At 42.7% G+C, this 22,358-nt stretch overlaps 1 protein-coding gene across 2 annotated transcripts in view; it reads left to right on the top strand.

The window, feature by feature from the left end:
- Pde7b (phosphodiesterase 7B) overlaps nucleotides 1-22,358 on the top strand; it is a 328,027-nt gene that overhangs the window by 162,344 nt on the left and 143,325 nt on the right. Inside the window, exon 1 of one of the 2 annotated variants that reach the window (NM_001347366.1) lies at nucleotides 14,407-14,844. The exons of the other annotated variant lie outside the window; for it this stretch is intronic. Coding sequence (NP_001334295.1) covers nucleotides 14,607-14,844 — 238 coding nt within the window. The 5' untranslated portion in view covers nucleotides 14,407-14,606. Of the gene's footprint in view, nucleotides 1-14,406; nucleotides 14,845-22,358 lie in introns of those variants that run through there. 2 annotated transcript variants of the gene reach the window in all.

Genomic DNA, 22,358 nt, shown 5'->3' with positions numbered 1-22,358 from the left:
CCTTTTGGAATAATTGCACTCTAATAGGTCCAGGGAGAACTTAGCTCTCCTTTCAGTGTCCATGGCTATTTAGAATCCAGCAAAAAATTTTAAAAAATAACATTTTAGCTCGTATTTTCTAGAACTGGATCTGGGGAAAGACCCTTATGATCAGAAACACATGTTAAAAGTTAGACCATGAGGCAAAGAGTTGGCAGTTGACCAATCGTGAGGAAGAGGGCCTGAAGCTATCAAGGTCTCAGAGAATCTTTAAGTTAGCGGCCAGTCAGACAGTGGAACTGAGGGGAGTCAGTGAGTGAATCGTCTTCCCTGGAAAGCAGCAGCCCTGAGCTGCACCCCAGAAGCTGTTTTTAAAAGTGGAAATGGTTGTGCTCACCTGTAATCCCAGAGCTGAGCAGGACAGGCAGGCAAATCCCGGGAACTGTGTGGTCAACTAGCTTAGCCTAGTTAGAGAGTTCCAGGCCAGTGAAGGACTGTCTCAAAAATCAAAAGGTGGGAAGTGTCTAAAGAATACCTAGTGTTGTCTTCTGACTTTCACATGACAATACACGCATGAATCACATGCACTACACACACACACACACACACACACACACACACACACACACACACACCACGAGGGGGGCGGTTATGACTAGTGAAGTTTTGCAATTTTTTTTTCCTTCAGAAACCAGGATTATCTTGGGCTCATTATGTAGCCAAGAATGACATTCAGTTCCTTATCCTTCTGCCTCTACATGACAAATTTTAGGAGTATGGGTGTGCACCACCATCCTGGTTTAGGTGGTACTGGGGAATCAAACCCAGGGCCTCATGAATGTTAGGCAAGGGCTCTGTCACTGAGCTACATTCCCAGCCCGGCTCTTCTTTTATCTCTTTCCTCTTTTATCTTTATCTTCTTTTTATTCCACAGCAAATCCATGTCCTTCGTCTGTTTCCCTTTTCGTTTGCCTCCCCCACTTTCTCCCCTCGCATCGTCACTCTCACTCGTGCTGGTGCAGAGCCTGAAGTAGTGGTGCTAGCTTAGAGAGGAGAGAGTGCTGCTCTGGAAGAGATGATAGCATGGAAATGACTGAAGGCCTGCTCTGTGCTTGGTTTTATGCCATCCATACCCTTTCCATGTGCAAATTCATTTAATAATTATTGCCCTAAGAACAGAGCTTATCCACTGCGTTATGCATGGTTTTCTTGCTGGAAATGGTCTTCAAAGGATGTATAGAAAACACCCCAAGAAACACCAACTGGAAAAGTACACAAAAGTTGGGCATTTGACCAGCAGGTTAGAAAGAAGAAAAACGCAGCAACAGACTAGATTCCAAGGGAAGCCTCGAGCTGATTCTGTAAGCAAGATCTTGTTTCGCACGTTTGAACTCTTCGGGGAAAACGTGACTTTACCGACCATGTTAATGGGGGAAAGTTCTAACCCTTCAATAATTTCAAGAAAACCAAACTATGGCTGAGGTCAAAGGGAGGACTTGATTTTGCAACACCAAGTATCCCTTCTGAGGTTTCTCAAAACTGCTGTGGCTGTCCCACACAGAACTCTCTCCGTACTTCTACCACAAACACAACAGCACTAATTCAGAGTACATTGTAATCTAGACCGCTTTGGGGGCTACTGCGTGGCTGATCTCAGGGGCTCAAATACCTGCTCTCCTCAAATGTAAGAACATAAAGATCAAATGTTCTTGAATATTCTGTAACACTTTTGTTAAAGAAGGTGCCAGACAGAAGTGAGGGGGAATTTATAGGATTATATTTGACAAGTTCATGTGTAGAGATAAGTGACTAGCCACACCATGTAAAAAGTTAAGCCAATGACTAACAGTCGGGAAGCAGATACCTGACCCACTGTTCCCCGACTGCTTTTATGAACACCCTTCCACAGGACCAACATCAGCTGGCAGCCAGATCTGAGTGGCCATGGACTGTGGTCCATGCAAAGAATGAGCCAAGGCATTTCCTTAACACTTGGAAACACTTAGGGCTCTTTTCCTTCCATTCCTGGCCAAGCTGGTTAGCAAACAGACACAGCTGGCACTGGGAAATGGTTTGCAGCTTTAGTCACTGGCTCCAAGAAGAAGATTATCTGTTCAGGATCTCCACAGATCTGTAAGCTCAGCTCACCAGTTCCATATCATCGTTCTCTGATTCTTCCGACCGAAGAATGAAGGTCAAAAAGACCAGAGCTGTGCTGCAGATTACTTACCTGTCAGCAATCTCATAGTTCCAGGACACAGCCAGGGCAATCAGGGACAGGATCAGTGTCACAGGCACTGTCACAAGAATAAGGTCACCTTAGCCATTACCTTCAACAAGAACGTGCTGGAGATGACTCAGTGGTCAAAGGCACTTGCCACTGAGCCTGACAACATCAGTTTGATGCCCAAGTCCCATGAGAATGAAGGAGAGAACCAACTCGAGCAAGAACTTGTTCTCTGACCTCCTTGCCAGCGCACAGACACACACACGTAACTTTAAAGGGAGAGTACTGAAGTAAACAAGACAAGGTGGCTCATGCCTGTAATTCCGGTGCCTGGAGGGTGGCAGTGAGAAGATCAGATACAAGACCTCCAGTCTTGGCTAAATAGCAAGTCCCAAGCAAGATGAGGCCAAAACCCCGCTCCAAGAAACAGAAACAAGACTCTGAGAGAAAGTAGTGCATTACAAGACTCTGTCTCAAAATCAGAAAGACAATAATAAAAAAAAAAAAAAAAGAAAGAAAGAAAGACAGTTTTCCTCCTCAATGTAACCAGAGAGAAACATATTGCACGCGGTTCACTCAGACATCTTAAAAAATTAGATGACTACCTGATCTCCCCACATAATGAGATGGCTTCTTCAAGAGATCATAATGCTTGCTGTCTCTCTTTCTTTGTCGTATAAGGACACATAAGAAAGGTGTGCAAGCCAGAGTGCAACCTAGCCTGAGCCAGGCCCTTCTGGCAATTGATGTTGAACTCTGCAGCTGCTAAAATAGGAAAAATCCATTTCTGCTCTTTAAGCCCTCCAGCCTGTGGTATTTGGGTGCAACAACCCAAAACTGCCCATTGCATGATCACATGGAAATAATTCTGCATTTCTAAATTCCCTTAAAACTGGGGCATCCGGTGACTCCTTTTTCTTTGCTCTGTTCGAATGAGAACTCCTCCTAAGCTACTAGTTTGTTAGGAACACAATATCAACTCACTTAACAAACGCAACAAGAATGATCTTCAGGCTTTAAAATCACTGGAGTTCAGCTTTAAAACCTCTACTAAATAGAAAACTATACATACAATTGTACAAATCTGCATTCCTATACATATAATCTTTTGTTTGTTTGTTTGTTTGTGTTGTTTTCCAAGACAGGGTTTCTCTGTATAGCCCTGGCTGTTCTGGAACTCACTTTGTAGACCAGGCTGGCCTCAAACTCAGAAATCCACCTGTCTCTGCCTCCCAAGTGCTGGGATTAAAGGCGTGCACTACCACTGCCTGGCTATATAATCATTTTCCAATTTCAAAATTTTCAAAAAAATTTTTAGTTGTGAAGTTTAGGATAAAATTATAACGAAAGAGCTGGTTATAATCATCATTACCAAAAAAGCTAATTATGACACATTTGTATACTTGCATGGTGGTGCTGTAGTTCCTCCTCTCTGCTAAATTCATTTTAAAAAATAAGTTTAGGAACTAGGGCTGGGATGTAAGTTCATTAGTACAATGCATCCTACTACCATGCAGAAACTCCCTTTATTTAATCCCCATACCACAAAATGCACACCTGATGGCATACACCTTTAGTCTTTGCACTCAGGACACATGGTAGGAAAACCAGAGTCATCCTTGACTATGTAAGTCCACCCTAGACTACACGAGAAAGAGAAAGTCAGGCACACTGTCTTTGTGTGCTGAACACTATAGCATGACGCAGATGCAATAATCACGCATGTCGAGGAACTGACTGAGGTAAAAATCTCATGCTGCATAGTTATAAACCAATCAACAGATCCTCTGAACTAATGTGAAATTCAGGACAGGGCCCCAAAGGCAAATGAAGTTATGTTTACGGTTAGATGAAATTCATCAGATGTCCCTCTCGGTTTAAAGAGACAGGAGTTAATTCTGAGATTTCATAAGGAAAATACAGTTTTCTCTGGATGAGACACATGGCCAAGTCTTTCCTAACAATGAACACAGTGGGAGTAATAACAGATTAATCTCTTATTGCCATTGTAACAAATCACAACTAATCGGCTTAAAATACTTCAGATTTATTTTCTCTTTGCTCTAGTGATCTGAGGTCTAAAACCCAAGTTCTCTACAAGTCTGAGCACCATTGTGGGGACTCTGATAGTGACTCTATTTTCTGGTCTTTTCCATCCTTTAGAGGCAGCCTGCAACCTTGGCCATGGGCACTTTCCACTGGCAAGCCCATACTGACTGGGGAATATTTCTCACAGTACATCTCTCTGATTCTTTCCACCATAGTTGTTGGCATAGAAAGTTCCCATCACTATACAGGGCCTGTCCAGAGTTCAGGGTGGCCCAGGACTCTGTTACAATGCAGGCTTCTGCCTTGACCTCCCCTCTAGCATACAATGAACATATCAATGGGTCTGGAAATTAGAATGTAGACATCCTGAGAGTCCATCTTTCTGTCTTTCATATCAGAATGCCTCTGGCATGCTTAGACAACAATACAGTTTCCATAGAAATTTCATGTATTTGATGAAAGTTTGAGTGAGTCTGTAAGACCAGGTAAATAGGAGGCTATTTTTGAAATCATTAAATATCCCACAAAGGGATTTGGATGGTTTTGTAAGGAATGATTCTCTTCATATCAAAACAATATGAATAGCTGCCATCACGCTTGTTTATATCACAATTTGAAAATGGCATGATTATAAGGTGTACCCAATGTACAATACATCCACTAGGAAAGATAAACAAGACTCAACGGAAACCTTTCAAAAGCTAAGAGACTCTTGCTAAGAGTCAAACAGCACAGTGCAGCGGTAGTTCAATCAATTGTCTCCTCAGAGTTCGAGAGTGGGAAAGGTGGAACAGATAAGGCATTGCCAGAAAGGCTTACCATCACCGGTTACAATCACATCTGAAACCCCCACTCTTTCTCAGACTGAGGCACAAGTACGGAGGTCCCCAGGACAACATAGCAACACCCTGTCTCAAAATAAATAAAAAAGTAAATGAAATTGAATGACAGGTTAGACTTGCAGTCCTGAAGTTGAGCCCTGGTACTCTCGTTGAGACATGAAACATAAAGACAACAGGTCTAGGAACATATACACATCAGAGATCACGCTAATGGCAAATTCAAAGGTCAGAAAACTAAGACTAGGAAGCGTTAGAGGATGTAGAAAGGATGTTGGAAGGATAACAGAACAAAGAGCACTTAGATCTACAAGCCGAAATAACAAAATAGACCAGGATCAGTTAGCATCATATAATAGATACCAAAAGATCCCAGTCATTTTTACAGTGAAGAATGAAATATCACTAGAGTTTCAAAGGAAAGGTGGGGTAGGGAATTAGCAAGAAAGACATAGAAAATCTTTTGCCATAGAGTGCGGGACTCTCTCGGTGAGTGTGGTGCTATTATTTTAGTAGCACTACTATGTACTAGACAAACAAAAGACCTGGTAAGCTCCTGTCTCTTTATATGGCACACTGGACTGCTCGGGGCTATCTGCTCACCCCCTTTAATTTCACCTTCTGTTTTCAGCTGACAACCACAACCAGAACCATGTAAAATAACAAACATGATGTGCATTTACTGGGAATCTAATATCTCCCAGCTTTCTCTTCCTTGTTTGTAGTCTCTCTTCTTGGGTGACAGGAAATATAGGTGTTTGTTACCAGAGCAAAACACTCAGGCTTAGGGAGAAAAAAGAAAAAAAGAAAGACAATGGAAAATAATACAGCAAAGCTGTGTTTGCGATTTCTGCCAGATGCTTTCATTTATCCTAAGCGTTCTTGTTTAGTTAACTATACAAATTTTTAATCATATAAATGTGGCGGTATTCTAGCCTCCTGCTCTTGATTATGCTTGTCTTCCAGCTGATTTCACATGCCTCTGGCTCCCGGCACTGCATGCTCAGAAATACTACAGCTGGGGCTGCAGGAATTCCAGCCCATACCTGCTAAAAAGTGCAGCCTGCAGTCGAGTTTATTTTACTTATCTTTTTGTGCCTTGTGTCGTGTTTCCCCAAGGCGGAATGAGAAGCAGCAGTCAGAACATTTCTCTTAAGTCAGCAGCGCTGTTGGCCACTGGCTCTGGCACCATGAATGCCTGTTTTCCCTCTCTATTTCTCTTTCCATCTTTATTTCTTTGTGGAATCATCTGGTCACCACCCATTCATGCTCGGGATAGTACAGTGGGAAAGATTATAAGGCTTTACCCAAAGACCACTTTGTGTAAATCTTTAGTAACTCACATGAAAGGACTGGTCTTGTATGACGAATGATGGAATTCAAAGGCTCAGAACCTTGCTATATTCTAACCATGGCAAAAGTAAGATGGGCTCTCTAACCATACTAAGAAGTGTGAAGGAGTAGAAGAAAATGCTTAAGCGAGCCGGGCAGTGGTGGTGCATCCCTTTAATCCCAGCACTTGGGAGGCAGAGGCAGGCGGATTTCTGAGTTCGAGGCCAGCCTGGTCTACAGAGTGAGTTCCAGAACAGCCAGGGCTATTCAGAGAAACCCTGTCTCAAAAACAACAACAACAACAACAATAATAATAATATGCTTAAGCGAAAGAGGAATTGGAAAACCGACCCAAGTTTTGCTGTACATTTGATGAGAACAGACATTAAAAGAAAAAAGACTGAAAACAGTGTTTGGTTATAAAGTTGAAGACCATGGTGGATGCAGTGGTTTATATTTAACAGCCAGCCTTTTCCTTAAAGCTCTGCCGTAACAGCAACCATCACGACCAAAGAGTGAAACAAAATTGAGAAGCCAAGCTGTAGTTTGATACCATGAACAACTCTGGATTCGGCCCTAGTTCTTGTGTTCACGGTTTCCAGTTGCTTGTTTCCCTTAAGAGTCGTCAGCATGACTTGAAAACTCCTACCCAGGCAGACAGAAGACGCTGTCACGTGGGAGTCTCCTAGCCTTTTACTCAGAATGTGGTTCTTGTCACGGCCAAGAAAAATGTGAAGATGTAAAGTTTGTTTCCTATCCTCACTTGGACCTTTCCAAATGAAGATCTGCATGTTAGGACTGGAGAGGGATGGTGGGTAAGAGCATTTGTGTCAGAAGCATTCGGTCTCTAGCATATACAGCTATGTGTGGCCATGTCCACTCATGTAGTCTCAGTATGAAAGGAGGTAGAAATAAGATACCTTGGGCTTGCTAGCCAGTCAGCCTGGATGTAGATTCAGTAAGAGCCTCTAACTTAAAGGAGTAAGCAGAGAGGGGTGAAGCAAAACATTGGAAGTCCTCATCTAACCTCCATACATGCCTATGTACACACGTGCACACACATGTACATACATGCACATATCCATCCCCTCAAACACTCACACACATATATTTGCACACACATGGTGTGTACACTCATACACATATTTGAACACAAAGAATTTGCGTGTTAAAGGTTTCTTTGGTTATCCACACACGTATTAACATTTGAGAAGCATTGCTCCAGAATCCACCAGAGACCCCCTTTTAGTATAGAAGTCACTTGTTGATCATAACTAAGAGAGCTAATAGATAAAAGCAAGAAGAGAAATGAAGGAATCCTGGGAAGCAGGAGGACTGCACTCCCCACACATGAACTAGATGAAACTTCCTTCTCCCACGCTGACTTTGAACTCTACATACACAAATGAACATCAAGGGCAGAGATGGGTCCCGTTAGAAATCTTTGTCCTTTTTTTTTTTCTTTTTCTTTTGTTGTATTGCTTGTACGAAAAATGTTTCCAACATTACTAGTGGCCTTGTTTGTTTTTATCATTTAAAAAGGAAAACCCTTTGCCTTGTCATTTTTCCAGAAGTTCTTTGAGGATAATATTCCCCTCCATTCTTCTTGAGATCTTCTAAACCCAACCCAGTTCTCCACAGCACTCAGGAGACGTGTACCATATACACACAAAACCAAGAAGGCAGAAACCTATTTCAAACTTTTAAAACACTATACTTGGTTTTGCACAGTTTGCTTCTGTTAAAAACACAGATTAAAAGTAAAGCCATTAAGAGTAATTGAGATTCTAACACTGTTCAAAGAATAAAGACCCCAGACAAATATAGCCTGGGGTTTTCATAAGTTTGTCTGGGGAAATGGGACAGTGGGCATCCTGGAGACACATGCTCGGTAAGGGCATAGGACACAAAGCAGCACAATTTGTGGCCATCAAATACACCTGTTAGTCACTGTAGATGAAAAGCAGTTCCCCGTGGAGAGGTTCTACACAGAAGATAACACACAAAGTAAATAACACACAAAGATCACACAGGCTAGAAGTCCAAACATAATTCATGAGTGTTGCCCTTGGGAAGAACATTTGGCCTACTGACCCACTTCTGTTCATACACACTGTCCTTGCCTCACCAATGAGCACAGCGGTCATTTTTCACTTGATGCAGGTTTCCATATTTCTTCAATCCCTTACTTTTTTTCCCCTATGAGCCATGCCCCAATAATATCTGTCCGTTGCTCTGTCTTTAATTTTTTAGACTTCTATATTCTTATGAAAAGGATGAACTTGCAAAGGGACCAGTTTTAAGGATAAATGGGTTGGGCTTTTTAGCTTTGTAATAGACCACTTAAAAAATAGTCAAGATTTGAACTTAAATTGTCAGCTTTATTTCTTTGTTATTTTTGTTGTTGTCTTGACAGAGGGCCTCACTGACCTCAAAGTGTAATTTTCCTGCCTCAGCTTCCCAAATGCCAAGATTACAGATGTGAACCCCACACCCAGCCAAGGACAACGTCTTAAATTTTTAAAATAATAATATTAAATTTTACAGCACATTTCCATTTTAAGCTATTTAAATTCTTAAAAGCTTGCTCTGTGATGGCTAAGGTGTTTACTGCTCTTTCACCCACTCGCAGATAAGACATTAAATCTGAGGTCAAACTTAATGGTGAGCACGCTCTGAAACGCAGTTTCTGTGACCCTTAGATAAGGAGCCCTGGAGGCTCTTCACGGCCTCCGTTGTTGTACTCCTTGGTTTGGTCTTGGGTTTTTTTTTTTTTTCAATAGAGACTTAAATATAAAATTATGACAAGTATCTTCTTCCACCATTTATAAATTTTCAGAATCAAAAATCCTGAAAAGGCCCCAGTCACGGAATCCCTGGGTCTCAGGCTTGAGCACTGCTCCTGGCTAGAACAGAGCCACTGCAGCAGCAGCAGCAGGGAAGACTCGGGGAAGCAAAGCAAGTCTTCCTGCTGCTTTGACTTCCACCCTTGCTCTACTGAAGGCTCATTTGCTGCTGAAAATGTTTCATAGACAGTAAACTCAGCATTACCTAAGATATCTAAAAGTCAAGGGAGGGCTGCCATCTGCCAGAACCCGGCTATCCCCCTCTACCGGGATCTTAGCAGCAGAGCCCAGCAGCTCCCAGTTCCTGAGAAAGGACCCAGGGACCCAGGGGCAGCATAGCTTCACCTGATGGCAGAGTGAAGACGACATGAGTAGAAGTTAGGCACCTGTTATGAAATCGAACTCCAAATCTGTCAGCCGAACCCCTTCTACTTCCTGTCCGTCCTCTCACCGCACCCACTCTCCTCTGTCCATGCGACAGTGGAAATCCACGCTGCCTTGTATGGTTGGTTGGTAACCCAACTCTTTCCCTTACATTCTGGCATAGTTCCTTGAGATTAGCTAAGGCCAGAGTTATTACATTTCTATTTCTCGTGAAGGACACTGTAAATTGTTTGAGCTTCTTCTACTCGGGCTGTATTAAACAAAGTTAAAAGACCTGTGTTTCCCTCCTTGCTCATTCTGGATTGCATCTGAATTGCGATTGTGAAACCAGAGCAGACAAAAGGTTGGGCGCAGGGGCAGAGGAAATGTACACATTCATATTTGAGCTGAATTGATGAAGGAAAAGGTGTGAAATACAACAGAACCCTCACTCATAGAAGATAATGAATGATGGCTAGGAGGGTGAATTTCTTCCAGAATCATCTCAGTGAGTTCATCGCTAAAATGACGGATCTGCTAATAGACTCCATAGAAAAGGAAATGGCAACAAATATGCTCCTAAGTTTGCATAGTAAGAAGATGCTCTCTAGAATGTTAGATGTGTTTAAATGGTTGGTTTCCATTTTAAATTATATATGATATAATATAACATAATATAATATATAATATAATAAAACATGCAATCTACACAATATTCTCACAACCCTTAGAACATGAACAGTTAGTTCTTCAATTTAATTCAAGGATCAAATCAATAAATTTTACTATTAGAGTTATCAATTTCTTTTCTTTACATAAGCTGCAACCATACAGCAGTTTTTAAGATTAAATCCAATTCCCTTTGGAATAAGCTCTTTCTCAATTCTTCCTTCCTCCTTCCCTCTGTGTTTTTTTCTTTACCTGTATGTGTATATGTGTGCACACATGTGTGTAGATGTGTAAGTGCATGTGCATATGTGTAGATGTGTATATGCGTATGTGTAAATGTGTGCATGCATTATGTAGATGTATAAGTGCATATGTGTATATATATGTGCATGCATGTGTGTAGATGTGTATGTGCATGTGTGTATATGTATACATGTGTGTATGTAGATGTGTAAGTACATATGTGTATATGTGTGTGTGCATGTGTGTAGATGTGTATATGTGTGTGTATATGTATGTGTGTGCAGTATATAGATGTGTGTATGCATGTGTATAGATGTGTAAGGGCATATATGTAGATGTGTGCATGCATGTATGTAGGTGTGTAAGTGCATGTGTGTAGATGTGTGCAGGTGTGTGTAGATGTGTAAGTGCATATGTGTAGGTGAATGCATACATGTGCATAGATGTGTGTGTATGCATATGTGTGTAGATATGTAAGTGTCTCTGTATGTGGAGGACAGAGGTCCATATCAGGTGTCTTCCTCTATCCCTTTTCTGCCTTGGTTTTTTTTAAATTGAGCCTGGAGCTCACCTTATTGGTTGCCTCAAGGTCTGCCTACCTCTGCTCAAGCTCAGATTACAGATATAGGCTTCCCCAGCCAGCTTTGCCATGGGCAGTGGAGAGCCATGCAGCCTCATGCTTCCCCTGTAAGGACTTTACCCACCAAGCCTGTCTCCCCAGTGCTGGGACAGGCTGGCTGGATTTGGAGAGTTCATATCACACTTCATTCACACACACAGAGAATCCTGTTTTTCTTTTACTTGAATGGAAGATGGGTTCAGAACTAGTCTATGTTGAAACCTCCTGTCCATACATAGCACATTAATTTCTGATAGCAACATTTGTGAGAATTCTCCAACAAATGAGGCTTTGCTTCACAAGTCTCATGAGTATAGAACACCTCATGTGTTTCCCCAAGCTGGGTGGCCCAGACTTCCGGCTTCCATTGTATCTCAAGGTAAGTGATGTTCACTGAGTGAAGGAAATCACAACTTCATAGGCACACTCTCCTAAGGTAACTATTTGAAAGACCAGAGACATCTTAGCCTGAGGTTAGTTACAAAATGTGACAAAGCCACCTTTCAGAGAAACACTGTGGCTGTGAGCTTTTAGTCTGTAGGAGCAAGCACCTCATCAACTCCCACTGGTCTCAGGGGCTGCTCTTGAGCCAAAAGTCTCCTGAGCCAAGCTTTCTCGCAAGATTTCCTGTGCTTCCTGTCTCTGTGTGAGCCAGAAATACCCTGAGAACGACCTTTCTTGTGGTATTCTTGCACTTCTGCTCTGGGAGGAACGTAATCCCATATTGGGGAAATATTTTAAATTAAGAAAACATTTTCAACACATAGACCTTCAAATGAAGTAGGTCCCATTTAAGGATGAAAATTGGAAATGATGGTTGCTTGGCCTTAACGCGTCTCACTCACTCATATTCAATAACCCAACATTCTGTAACTTCTCTGATTCCAGGAAATGTGTGGGACAGTGTAGAAGATGCGGTAGAAGTGTATAGTCTTGGCTTTAAAAAAAAAAGTAATCTTGAAGAAACCTACAGGGAAGATCTGTGTTCTTAATCCATTAGCATCTGAGATATATCATAGCATACGTTTGTCTTCTTTGTTCTTAACCCCTTTGTTTCAAGGGTCAGGATATCCTGGTGCTAAGTACTCTTGCAAAATAACTGAGCAAAAATAAAAATAGTCAAACACTTAGGAAACCCTTCAAGTCAGGGAGGATTGTGACTGAGGAATGAGGTTAAGACATTATTTAGGAAGTGTGGCGCGGAGTGTGACAGCCATCTAGATGTGCTTGTTACATAGAAGTCTCTGATTCCTGCGGTGCTTGACGCCCTGAGTCTAATGGAAGAGCTGTCAAACTGCAGACACATCCAATTGCTTTATAAATGCTTTTATCTCAACAGAGGGAGTTAAAGAAAGACATCTGTCAGATAGAGTGGATCACTGATTTCTGCCTATTGGGTTGTATGAATATGTCGTTGTTATAGAAAAGCTGCAATATTTTAATATAAAATTCTCAGAAAAGTAGTCACTCATATAGATAGATAGATAGAGAGAAAGAGAGGGAGAGGGGAGGAGAGGGAGAGAGAGAAAGAGAGAGAGAGAGAGAGGTATTGACCTTTTTCATCTACTAGGAAAGAAAGCAAGTTCACAATATACTTTTTTATCCATAAGAAAAGAGAAGAGAAAAAAATAATTCATTATTAAAAATCAAACTTATTAACTAAGCATAGTTTTAGAAGAGTAACAAAGAAAAAATGTGATGGGCTTTACTGCTTTCAACTTTGAAAACAGAGTACACAAGGAAGGCAGAACAGTGAGAATAAAACAGCCTGAGATGGCCCCAAATCTCCTCCATGCTCCCCTAAAGAAACATCAAAGGATCGTGTGATCAACCAGCCATAGGAATGTAGAGCGGGAGCAACAACTTGTACATCAGCAAAAATAAAGAGCCAAGCAAAACAAAGGCCTTTGCAACACAGAGACACTGAGCCTGGAGGAAGACAGGATTGTTACAATGTCTTTCAAGAAAACAGGGCCTTTCTGAGTGAATGTACAAGTTCAAATTGTTCCTACAAACCCAATTTGCTGGCAAAAACGCCAAGCCAATACCACCCCACTTTCCTTTATGTCCAAGGCCTTTCACATAAGCGACAGGGGGCATCTCTGTTGCCGTGTTGGCTCTGACTTCCAGGGTCAGCGCCTTCATCTCTGAACCTCAGGAAACAAGAGGCCTGGCCCACAGTTGTCCTCAATTCTCCGCTCTGGGGTGGGGAACGCAGTAGTCAGTGGCCCAGATATTAAGCCCACAGTGTGGTCTCTTTGAAAAGAACCAGCCACACTTTCTTTTTCAGGCCATTTATGACCCCCTACTAACACCCTTTAAAATGATGACTGCCCTTTGAAAATGGGTTTTTAACCATCCCGATCCACGTGTCCAAGCTAAACAGACACCCTGTGCATATGCATAAGGACTCTGACACTTCCCTAATCCACTTCTTTCCAGTCAGCTTTGGAATGTGATTCAATGTTATTTCCTTCCAACTTGAAGGGCAGCTGAGGTTACAAAGGGATTTGACTAATGGACCAAAACCCGGTTAGTTTGCAGAGAACTTTGACAGTAGAGTGGGTGGGGTCTGGAAGGAGGAAGGAGAGTGTTTGAACTGTGGTCCTTGGGATCCAGCCACCCCCATCCTGTGCCGCACTGTGAACAGACAAGGCAGGCCCCCCACCAGGCCCTCCTGAGGGAAGGCTGCTGCGGAGGCACGCCAGAGCTCAGCTTCCCGGTTTTTTGCTCAAAGTTCCTTGTGATTTGCAAGACCAGAGTCTGGGAAGCTTCTAGGCTTCCTGTGCCATAGATTGACCCCTCACCTGACGCTTCCAGATAACTAGTCTGGGGGGGGGGGGCGCTCAAAGAGTCACGCAAAGCGGGGCCCCAAGTCTTTGCCTGAAGTCTTTCACTGCTAAGCCACTTGACAAACTTGACAAGCAGCAAAAAGAAAAAAGAAAAAAAAAGAAAAAAAAAAAGGGAAAAAAGCTCCCAGAAAACAAAACAAGAGGAAGAAGAGGGAAGGCGAAGGCTGAAGCCTCCTCCATGGCTTTCCCCACTCCCGCTGTCGTTCCAGCTGTAGCCTGGGATTAATTAAGTGCTGTGAATTCGGTGCCTGGGAGAGAAGAGGAAAATGCGCTGTATCTCTAAGGAAGGAAGGAGTCCAGAGACTCAGCAGTGAGGAACCTTAGGCGGTGCAGCGGTCTCGTCTCTCTCATCTCGTCGCCAGTGTTTTGTGCAGGGGCTGGGAAAGCCAGAAAGGCTGTGCCAGGCTGGAGGAGGCTTGTCTTTCCAAGGCTGGAGAGGATTTCACGCGGGTTTGCCTGCAGCTGCCCGGGAAGAAATTCCCCTCTGGTGGCAGCAGCAGCAGCAACAACAACAGCAGCAGCAGCAGGAACAGCAGCAGCAGCAGCGACGGCGGCAGCCCTACCTCTTCTTCTGGGGAACAGGGCAGAATGCCTGTGCTAGAGCGGTACTTCCACTCTGCAGAACTAGGCAGGAGGTGGACGGCCCCAGAAGCTGTGCTACCCTCTTCCCTCAGCAGCAGGCCGGGGTGCCAGCAGGGGCCGCTACCCTGGGACTTGCCAGAGATGATCAGGATGGTAAAGCTGGTTTGGAAGTCCAAAAGTGAGCTACAGGCAACCAAACCGAGAGGCATTCTGGAAAATGAAGATGCTTCCCACAGCTTCCCAGGTAAACTGACTGTGGAGTGCAGAAGGTAACCCGGACAGGTCTCATCACTCTGGGTCCAGTACTTGGGTCAAGGAAGGGAGGCAAGCTGTATGGACAGGGTTCAAGGGCTAACTTACAAATGTTTGTTCTGTTGTAAAAGCATCTCTATGTTGAGCGTGATAGATGCAGGAGTATTAGAATGGAAATCAACAAACTTAGAATACGGGTCAGTTTGCTGCAGGCTTGCCCTGCGGACTTAACCAGGTCAAACCTTCTGCGATTCGGACCCCAACAGCAGAGAGTGCAATCGGATTCTCTTTAATGTCCATCCTACTCCAATATTTCCTGTCCATAGTTAGCAGAGTCTCCAAAAGAGTAATTCCTTTAGGTTGCTATGTGCATGTCTTTAAGTAAAAAATGTATCCTCCAGTTTTCAACCATGCAACATGTGATGTGTATTGTGCTCCTAGAACTGAGTGTGGTCTGCAGGCTTTCTCAATCCTTGCAAGTTACTCAACTACTCTGCCTCAGTTTCCTCTTTGGGCAAGCGATGAATAATACCCCTACAGAGATGAAGAAAGCTCAGGTCATCCACAAGTGTGGTGATGATGAGTCAGAAGGGCTTTTTCATGTCATAAGAATGTGCTGTTTGGGATGGGACAGTCAGTTGGATCTTTCCTGTGTGTCTAATGGGGAGGGGAGCCAAGATACCGTTGGGGGCTCTTAAACTGCAAATGCCACAACTGGTGGCTGGGTGCTCCCTTCCTCTGGGGAATCTGTTGGTGAGTAAAAAGAAGTGGGTTCTTGGAGAAGTCATAGGAGTGTGTTTATGCCTTTTATGTCCCGGCCATCTCCGTGCAGCAGAATCCTGACATGCCATCGGCACTGAGCGATGGGACAGGCAGAAAGACAGACCAAAAATCATCTCCCTTTTTCTCACGGAAATGGGCTGAGAATAAAAATTCCCCTGGTTTTGTTTTAGATAACTTATTGCAGAGAGGTTTGTCGTTCGTTTTTCCATTAAGTTGCCAAATCAATCGTTGATAAAGAATATTATTAAAAAGTAATGCTCAGGGCGGGGGGGGGGGAGTCTGGGAGGAAGAAAAGAAACTAATGCTCTTTACTGAACGATGAGTATCTGGGCACTGAGGAAGGAAAAGTGAGGCAGTGGCCTGAGGTTGTGTGGCATCTGCAAGTGGGAAGCCAATGGAAGTGGGTCTTGGTCAGAAGAAATGAGGTAATGGGAAAGCCATTCATATGTCATGTAGCAGGGAAAGGGAGAGTGAAGCCACCTAGGCAGTGGATGCAAGCAAGGCACCACAGCTGTGCTAACCCTTGCTTCGTGTAGCTGACTGAGATGATTAAAGTTCGTATTTCAAATGACTCCCCTTCATAAACCGTCCACACTCGTCTCTTGCCAGCCTGTCTGTGAGGGAAAGTCGCACATAATTCTTTACATGTCATGTGGACTGATGCCTGACCCTGAGCCTCTCACACCTCCCCACTGGTTCCTCCCTTGCCCCTTGCCATCTCCTAACTCACACCACATCTGCTTCACCTGGCCTGCAATGAGACTGGCAGTTTAAATGCCTCCTCCGGGATGCCTGTTTGCCTCATCTGTTCCCCCCCACCACCCCCATTTCTCAGGGAAAGAAAAGTCTCACAATTTTTGATGTGAGCACAAAACCCTCTCACCCACCAGCTCAGGGCCAAGACGATGAACCTGGAGATGTGTGGCTTTGCCTTCTGAGTTGTCGCCTTCCTTCTGGCCCTCAGCCTGTCTTTGGCCACTGCCTGTGTCTTTTCTGCAAGCCACAAGTGCTCTTCAAAGGCATCATTCCCACTATTAGACCTAGGCAGTAATAGCCTGGGTTGTTTTCCATTGTATATGGGGTGGTGTGGGGGAGATGTGGGAGAAAGCACCAAAGTAAATCCAAACTACATGAATCCTCTTATATCACTTACCTCACAATCCTCAGTCAATGGAAACTTAACAACCTTATTAAGAAACTGTGCATCAAGTGGTGCCTGCCTCCAAATCTCACCCTGTGCTTCGAATGTCTTTCTTTGGCTCACCCAACTGAAAATGTTCTATTCAAACTGCAAAACCAAATTCAAGCATCCCTGCCCTCCATTCCCATCTTCCCAGAAAGCAACTGATAGGTCGCACGCAACATTTTTCCATGCTATTACTGAAAAAAAGGGAAGCTCAATATTATAAATTCTGTGTATATTTTTTGACTGCCTGTGGTAACAGATGATTAGACTTAAGTGTTTAAAAAACCATGAAATTGCAGAAATTCTGAACAGCATCAGTAATCACTTTATAGGACTCTAAAGACAAAAGCCACTGGCTCCTTCTCCCTTGTGAAGGGCACCAATATTTGTATTCATGTTTCTTTAGACAATACTAGAACTCTTTCCTTTATGGTGAAACAGCTGAGGTATTTTGTTAGGTAATAAAAGGGTGAACAAAGGAAAGCTGAGAGAATAAATAGAAATATCCATTCATAAGAAATTCAAGATGAGCTACAGTGAATTACAAGCCAGGGAAGGCAGAAGAGGGCAAGGAACGGCTGGGGAGGTGACAGGTCAGCATGCCCTGGGTGGCTGCTCTAGGCAGCAGGCTGGAGGGAACTTTCATGCCATATGAGATGCATGGCTGTGTGGAGAGTGACCCTAAACTGGTCATTGTCCCAGGTGTGGCTCACTCTCAAATGTGTTTCCAGAGTAATTCTAATAACTGAATAACCAAGTCAGAATACCTCGGCAGTTACTAGGTTCCATCTTGTAGTTTAATGAGAGAAACACTCTTAGGACTCTTGTCTGTTTTTCCTTTCTTGAAGCAAAAGATCATCTAATTAGCTAGTCCCCGTGTTTTAGAAATGAGGTGAATAGTTCAGAAAGATTCAACATTTGTCTCATGATTCCCCCAGAGCAGGATCTTAATAGTCTGAGTCACAAAACTTTTACATGAACAGAACACATGCTAGGTGTTTAGATTCACACTTAAGGTGGGATGTGGTTTCTGTAGGTACCTGCTGTTGGGGCAAAACTCATGATTCAAAAAGAAAAAAAAAAGCTCAGTTAAAAAACTTGTTTTTATATTTAATTTAGGCTAAAAGTTTTTTACTGATATGTGTTATTTCTGTATCAGAGTATGCATATTTACCATATTTAGGTAGAAGTCTCCAGTGCTGAGAAGGTGTGGGGAACAGGTCCTCTCTGGCCCTCAAAGGTTCCAGCAGCACTTGGAGAGCAGGCATCAAAGATGGGGGTGGGGGTGGGCTGGGGATGGATGGAAGTGGGTAAAGAATTACCAGTTTCCCAAACACTAGGGGTGCAAACATTGTGACAGTTTTGATTCTCAGCAGCAGCAGATACAAGCTCAGATGCCTCCAGGAGAGCCTGTTCTTACTTGAAGAAATAATTTGACTTTGAGATTCAACCACAGAACTCCAAATTCTATATATACTTTCCTTCCCTTTTGGTGTCTCCAACCTGGATTGTGGATTATGTTTTAGTTATTTATTAAATCTCTTCTTATTTTAATGGGCATTGGTTGCAGAAAAATAAGAAAGCACGGGATTCGTTTGAAGGAAAGAACACAGCCTGTTTCCTTTCTAGCTCTTGCCTGTCATGTACTTCAAAGAGAACACAAATATCAGAAATGTACCTGAGCAGCAAATGACAGACAGACAAGAAAATCTCCCAAAGGATTCCAATGCCAGAACTCTACGATTTAAACTGACACTTAGCCTAGCATTTAAAAGTGTCTTAGGTAACGGGCATGACATAAATTATGTTGAAGAGTGAGCACTTTAATCATTATGATTCAGGGAACATTTATCAGATGCTTAGTGTATACCATGGACTGTGCTAGGCGACACTAGCTGAAAGATGAATCCGGGGTTTAATGAGAGGAGACTGGTAGTGCATTTATGAATGTGGGCTCTGCCTGTAGCTTCAGTGTGAAAACAAGCACTTGCTAGTTTAAAGTTCTCCATGCACTCAAAATATTGACAGGAGAGCTGGTGAGACAAAGCACACTCATAAAAATTCATACGTCCTTTCAAACGCTCATCGGGGCTTAATGATTTCATTCAGAAGAGAACAAATTGCTTTGAGGGAAGAATCAATTAGCCTCAACAGGAGGATATTCTAATATTAATTCATAACATTTTTCTAAGGCTGCCGCCTGTGGACATTAGCCTATTACCCTACATTTGGTCTGTAGCTTTAGTGAATGATGTCATTGACGATGTCATCCCTCCTCTAAATGGAACGTAAGAGCAAATCCAAACCAAAAGACAAGCCAGGTATGCTAGATCTTACTGTGACTCTAACATTTCAAGGCTGAGACAGGAGAATCACTGTGAGTTTGAGGCCATCCTGGACCACATGATAAGTCTCAGGCCAACTTGAGCTACAGAATGAGACCCTGCCTTACACTAAATAAATAAATAGTAAATAATAATGAAGGAGGAAAAAAGAAAAATTCTTTGAACCAGACATGTGCTTTCCATTAATTCCTTTTTCTGAATGACAGACATCCAAATGTAAGACAGTTTTCTCCTGCTCCCTAATCGCAGTTGGCTCCAAGCCCTTGAGGGAGGCTTAGAGAGACTGTAAGCACAGAATTGAGATTTAAAGCTGTTTACATCCTGCATGCACACTAATGGGCTATCTGAGACCTTGGGCGAGTTAACCCCATGGTAGCTCAGTCTCTCTTCTATAAAAGGAAATGGGAATAATAGGAACCTTCGGATAAGGTTATTAAGAGGATTAAATAAGCTGATACTGCTAAATCAATCTAGAAAGACCTTAAACACTGCTCCATCCTTGGTAAATGCTGACTATAGCATGTATGCACTGGAGTTCTCTCTATCCTTGGTAAATGAGTACCATGTATACACTGTATATATACATGCATACATTGTATACATAGCATGTATACACTGGGGTTCTTTCCTGGAGGCCGTCTCACACCCTCCTTCCTCCGCTCACTCAAGGGGCTCTGGCCTGGACCCCTGTTGCTCTCTCTGGATCTTGCTGTTGTGTCCAACAACAATACATTCCCCACATCTCTTCCTTCAACTCTGGGATTTAGATTACCAGTGTTAAAACCATAGTTTCCTCACCTCATCCTTCTTCAAAATCCTTCAGTAATTTTTTTCCAGTGTCTGCAAAGAAAAATCTCGATCTTTCATCCTGCATAGGGCTCTCGATTCCCCGGGACAACCTCACTTTCCCAGGCTTGGTTGTCACTGATGGCCTCTGAGTTCTTCTCTCCTCCTCCTCGAGAATCCCACCACCTCCTCTCAGCTCTCCATTCATTGTCACCAAGGCTTAAAATGGATTTCTTCCAGGTCCCCAGTTTCCCTATTCTTTAAGGCAATACCCATATTCAGGGTCCTTCACAAAGCCTTTCTAAGATTGCTGAACTATGGTTGGCCCTTTATATTTGTGGGGTTTTCACTTGGGGACTCAGTCAATTGTGGATTGAAAATAAAAATAACAAAATCACACATGTCCAGAACATATACAGACTTTTCCTTGTCATTCCTTAAATAGCTCTAGAGTAGCAATTTACACTTTGCTCCAGTATTGTGATTATATGAGAGATGGAAATGGTTTGAAGAACACAGGAGGATATGCATAAGCTGTGTGCCAACACTTAGCCATTTTACCCAGGGACTTGGACATACATGGGTTTTGTTACCCACATGAAGTCCTAGGGCCAGAATGAATGACCCACGATGGCCGTGTGCCTTCCCAGACCCACACAGACCCTGGCTAATATGTATTTCACAGGCAAACACTTTATTTTGTTATAGTTGGTGTTTGTCTGCTTCCTCCCTCCCTGAGTCCCTGTTCTTTGAGCGTCTAGAGAACATCCTATTTTCTTTGTATTCTCCCTCACATGTTTTTCTTGTCAGCCACTCAAATGCATTTTCATATGTGAGAAATATTATCAGAAGGAATAAAATCATTTGCAGGCTGTCATTAAGTGCACAAATGAGTACCTCTTCTCCAAGAACAGATAATTCGAGAAACAGGAATTGGCATTCTTCCTTTTAGTGGAATCGTTTTTTAGTCTTCTATTCTTACAGCAGATTGGGATTAGTCATTATAGCTCTTAAAGTAAAAGAATACACAGGAGTGAATTTCTAAATTCAAAACTAATGTACAATAGTACTTTGTTCTTCAATAGAAGTTGTAATTTACTAATAATTATAAACTTTAAGTACAAATGCATTTAAGTTCTGGGCATGCTTTTATAATTCTTAAGTACTATGTTTGGATCTCTTGTATGATATACATAAAATTTCCCAAGCTGCTTTGGTTTGGGCATTGGTTTTGTTGTTGGTGGTGGTTGTTATTTTTGTCGTGTTCTGTTTGTTTTTGTTTGTTTGGTTTTTTGCTTTGTTTTGTTTTTGTTTTACAAGTAACAGTGCATTCTCCAGCATGGTTTCAAAGATGGACTGTGCAGTCTGCTGTTTACCTGGCCCTACCAATGAGCTCTCGCTGCTGCTGACTGATGTTCCTCCCATACCCTCTGCTCTTTGCCTAGAGACAGTCTCATTTCCTCTCCTTTATTTCATGCTTGCTTTGAACAAGCCCCATTTAACTGCATGGGAGCACAGACTTTCACATGGAGCTAATCTCTAAAAGGACAACCTTAGAAGTGAGGACACAGAAGCAGCTGAGAGTGTGTGCTCTGCCCTAGAGCTCTGTCCGCATGGGCCACAGTCCCTGGCGTTGGTCATCAGTACACTTCACAGTAAGCAGATTTCATCTCACCATAATGAAAACAGTAAACAGAGCTCACACACAGTACCTGGGACTTTATATGCCAAAGTCTACAGATACATGCAGCAGTGTTCCTTTCCTGTCAGTCTCTCTTGGCATTTCCATACCTGCCTCTCTGGAACTGATATCTGTCTCAAAGATGCTAAGAAACTGCTCTAAGAGATAAGTTTTATATCCTTACACTTGCCCTAAATTTCCTCAAACTACAGATTTCCAAGCCCTCCCTTCCAAGTGTGTCTCAGCCAAAGTCAGTCCTGAATGTCTTGAGTGTTTTGCTACTTTAGCAGTGACACTTGGGTTCTGGGGAAGCTCTAGAGCCTGCAGATCCCATCTTATCACTAGTAGAAAGATAGAACTTAAAATCAGCTCATATGCAATTTGGCAAATGTTTGACAAAGATGAAGCGAGACTGAGTTGCTGATGGCCCTGAGTCAAAGGAACACAACTTAATGCAGAAGAAAAAAAGAGAGAAATTGCTAGAACAGGGGATAAAGAATAAAGTTCGAGAGAGACTGAATGGCAGCTTCTTGAATGTAGTAACAGAAACTAAGATATAAGAGCCAAAATAAAACAAAATGAAGATGAGATTGTCCCTGAGTAATAAGTATAAATGTTTGGCTAAGGTATTAACCAGAAAAAAAAAAAGTGAATAGCCTTGGGTATAGTAACAGAATAGCTATTTCTCTTTTCAACCAATCATACAAGGCAGTCATCAAAGGCAA

This window comes from Mus musculus, chromosome 10, assembly GCF_000001635.26.
Source record: "Mus musculus strain C57BL/6J chromosome 10, GRCm38.p6 C57BL/6J".
Classification (NCBI taxonomy): domain Eukaryota; kingdom Metazoa; phylum Chordata; class Mammalia; order Rodentia; family Muridae; genus Mus; species Mus musculus.
The sequence above is the reverse complement of the archived record's forward strand: the minus strand, read 5'-3'. Positions and strand labels throughout refer to the sequence as shown.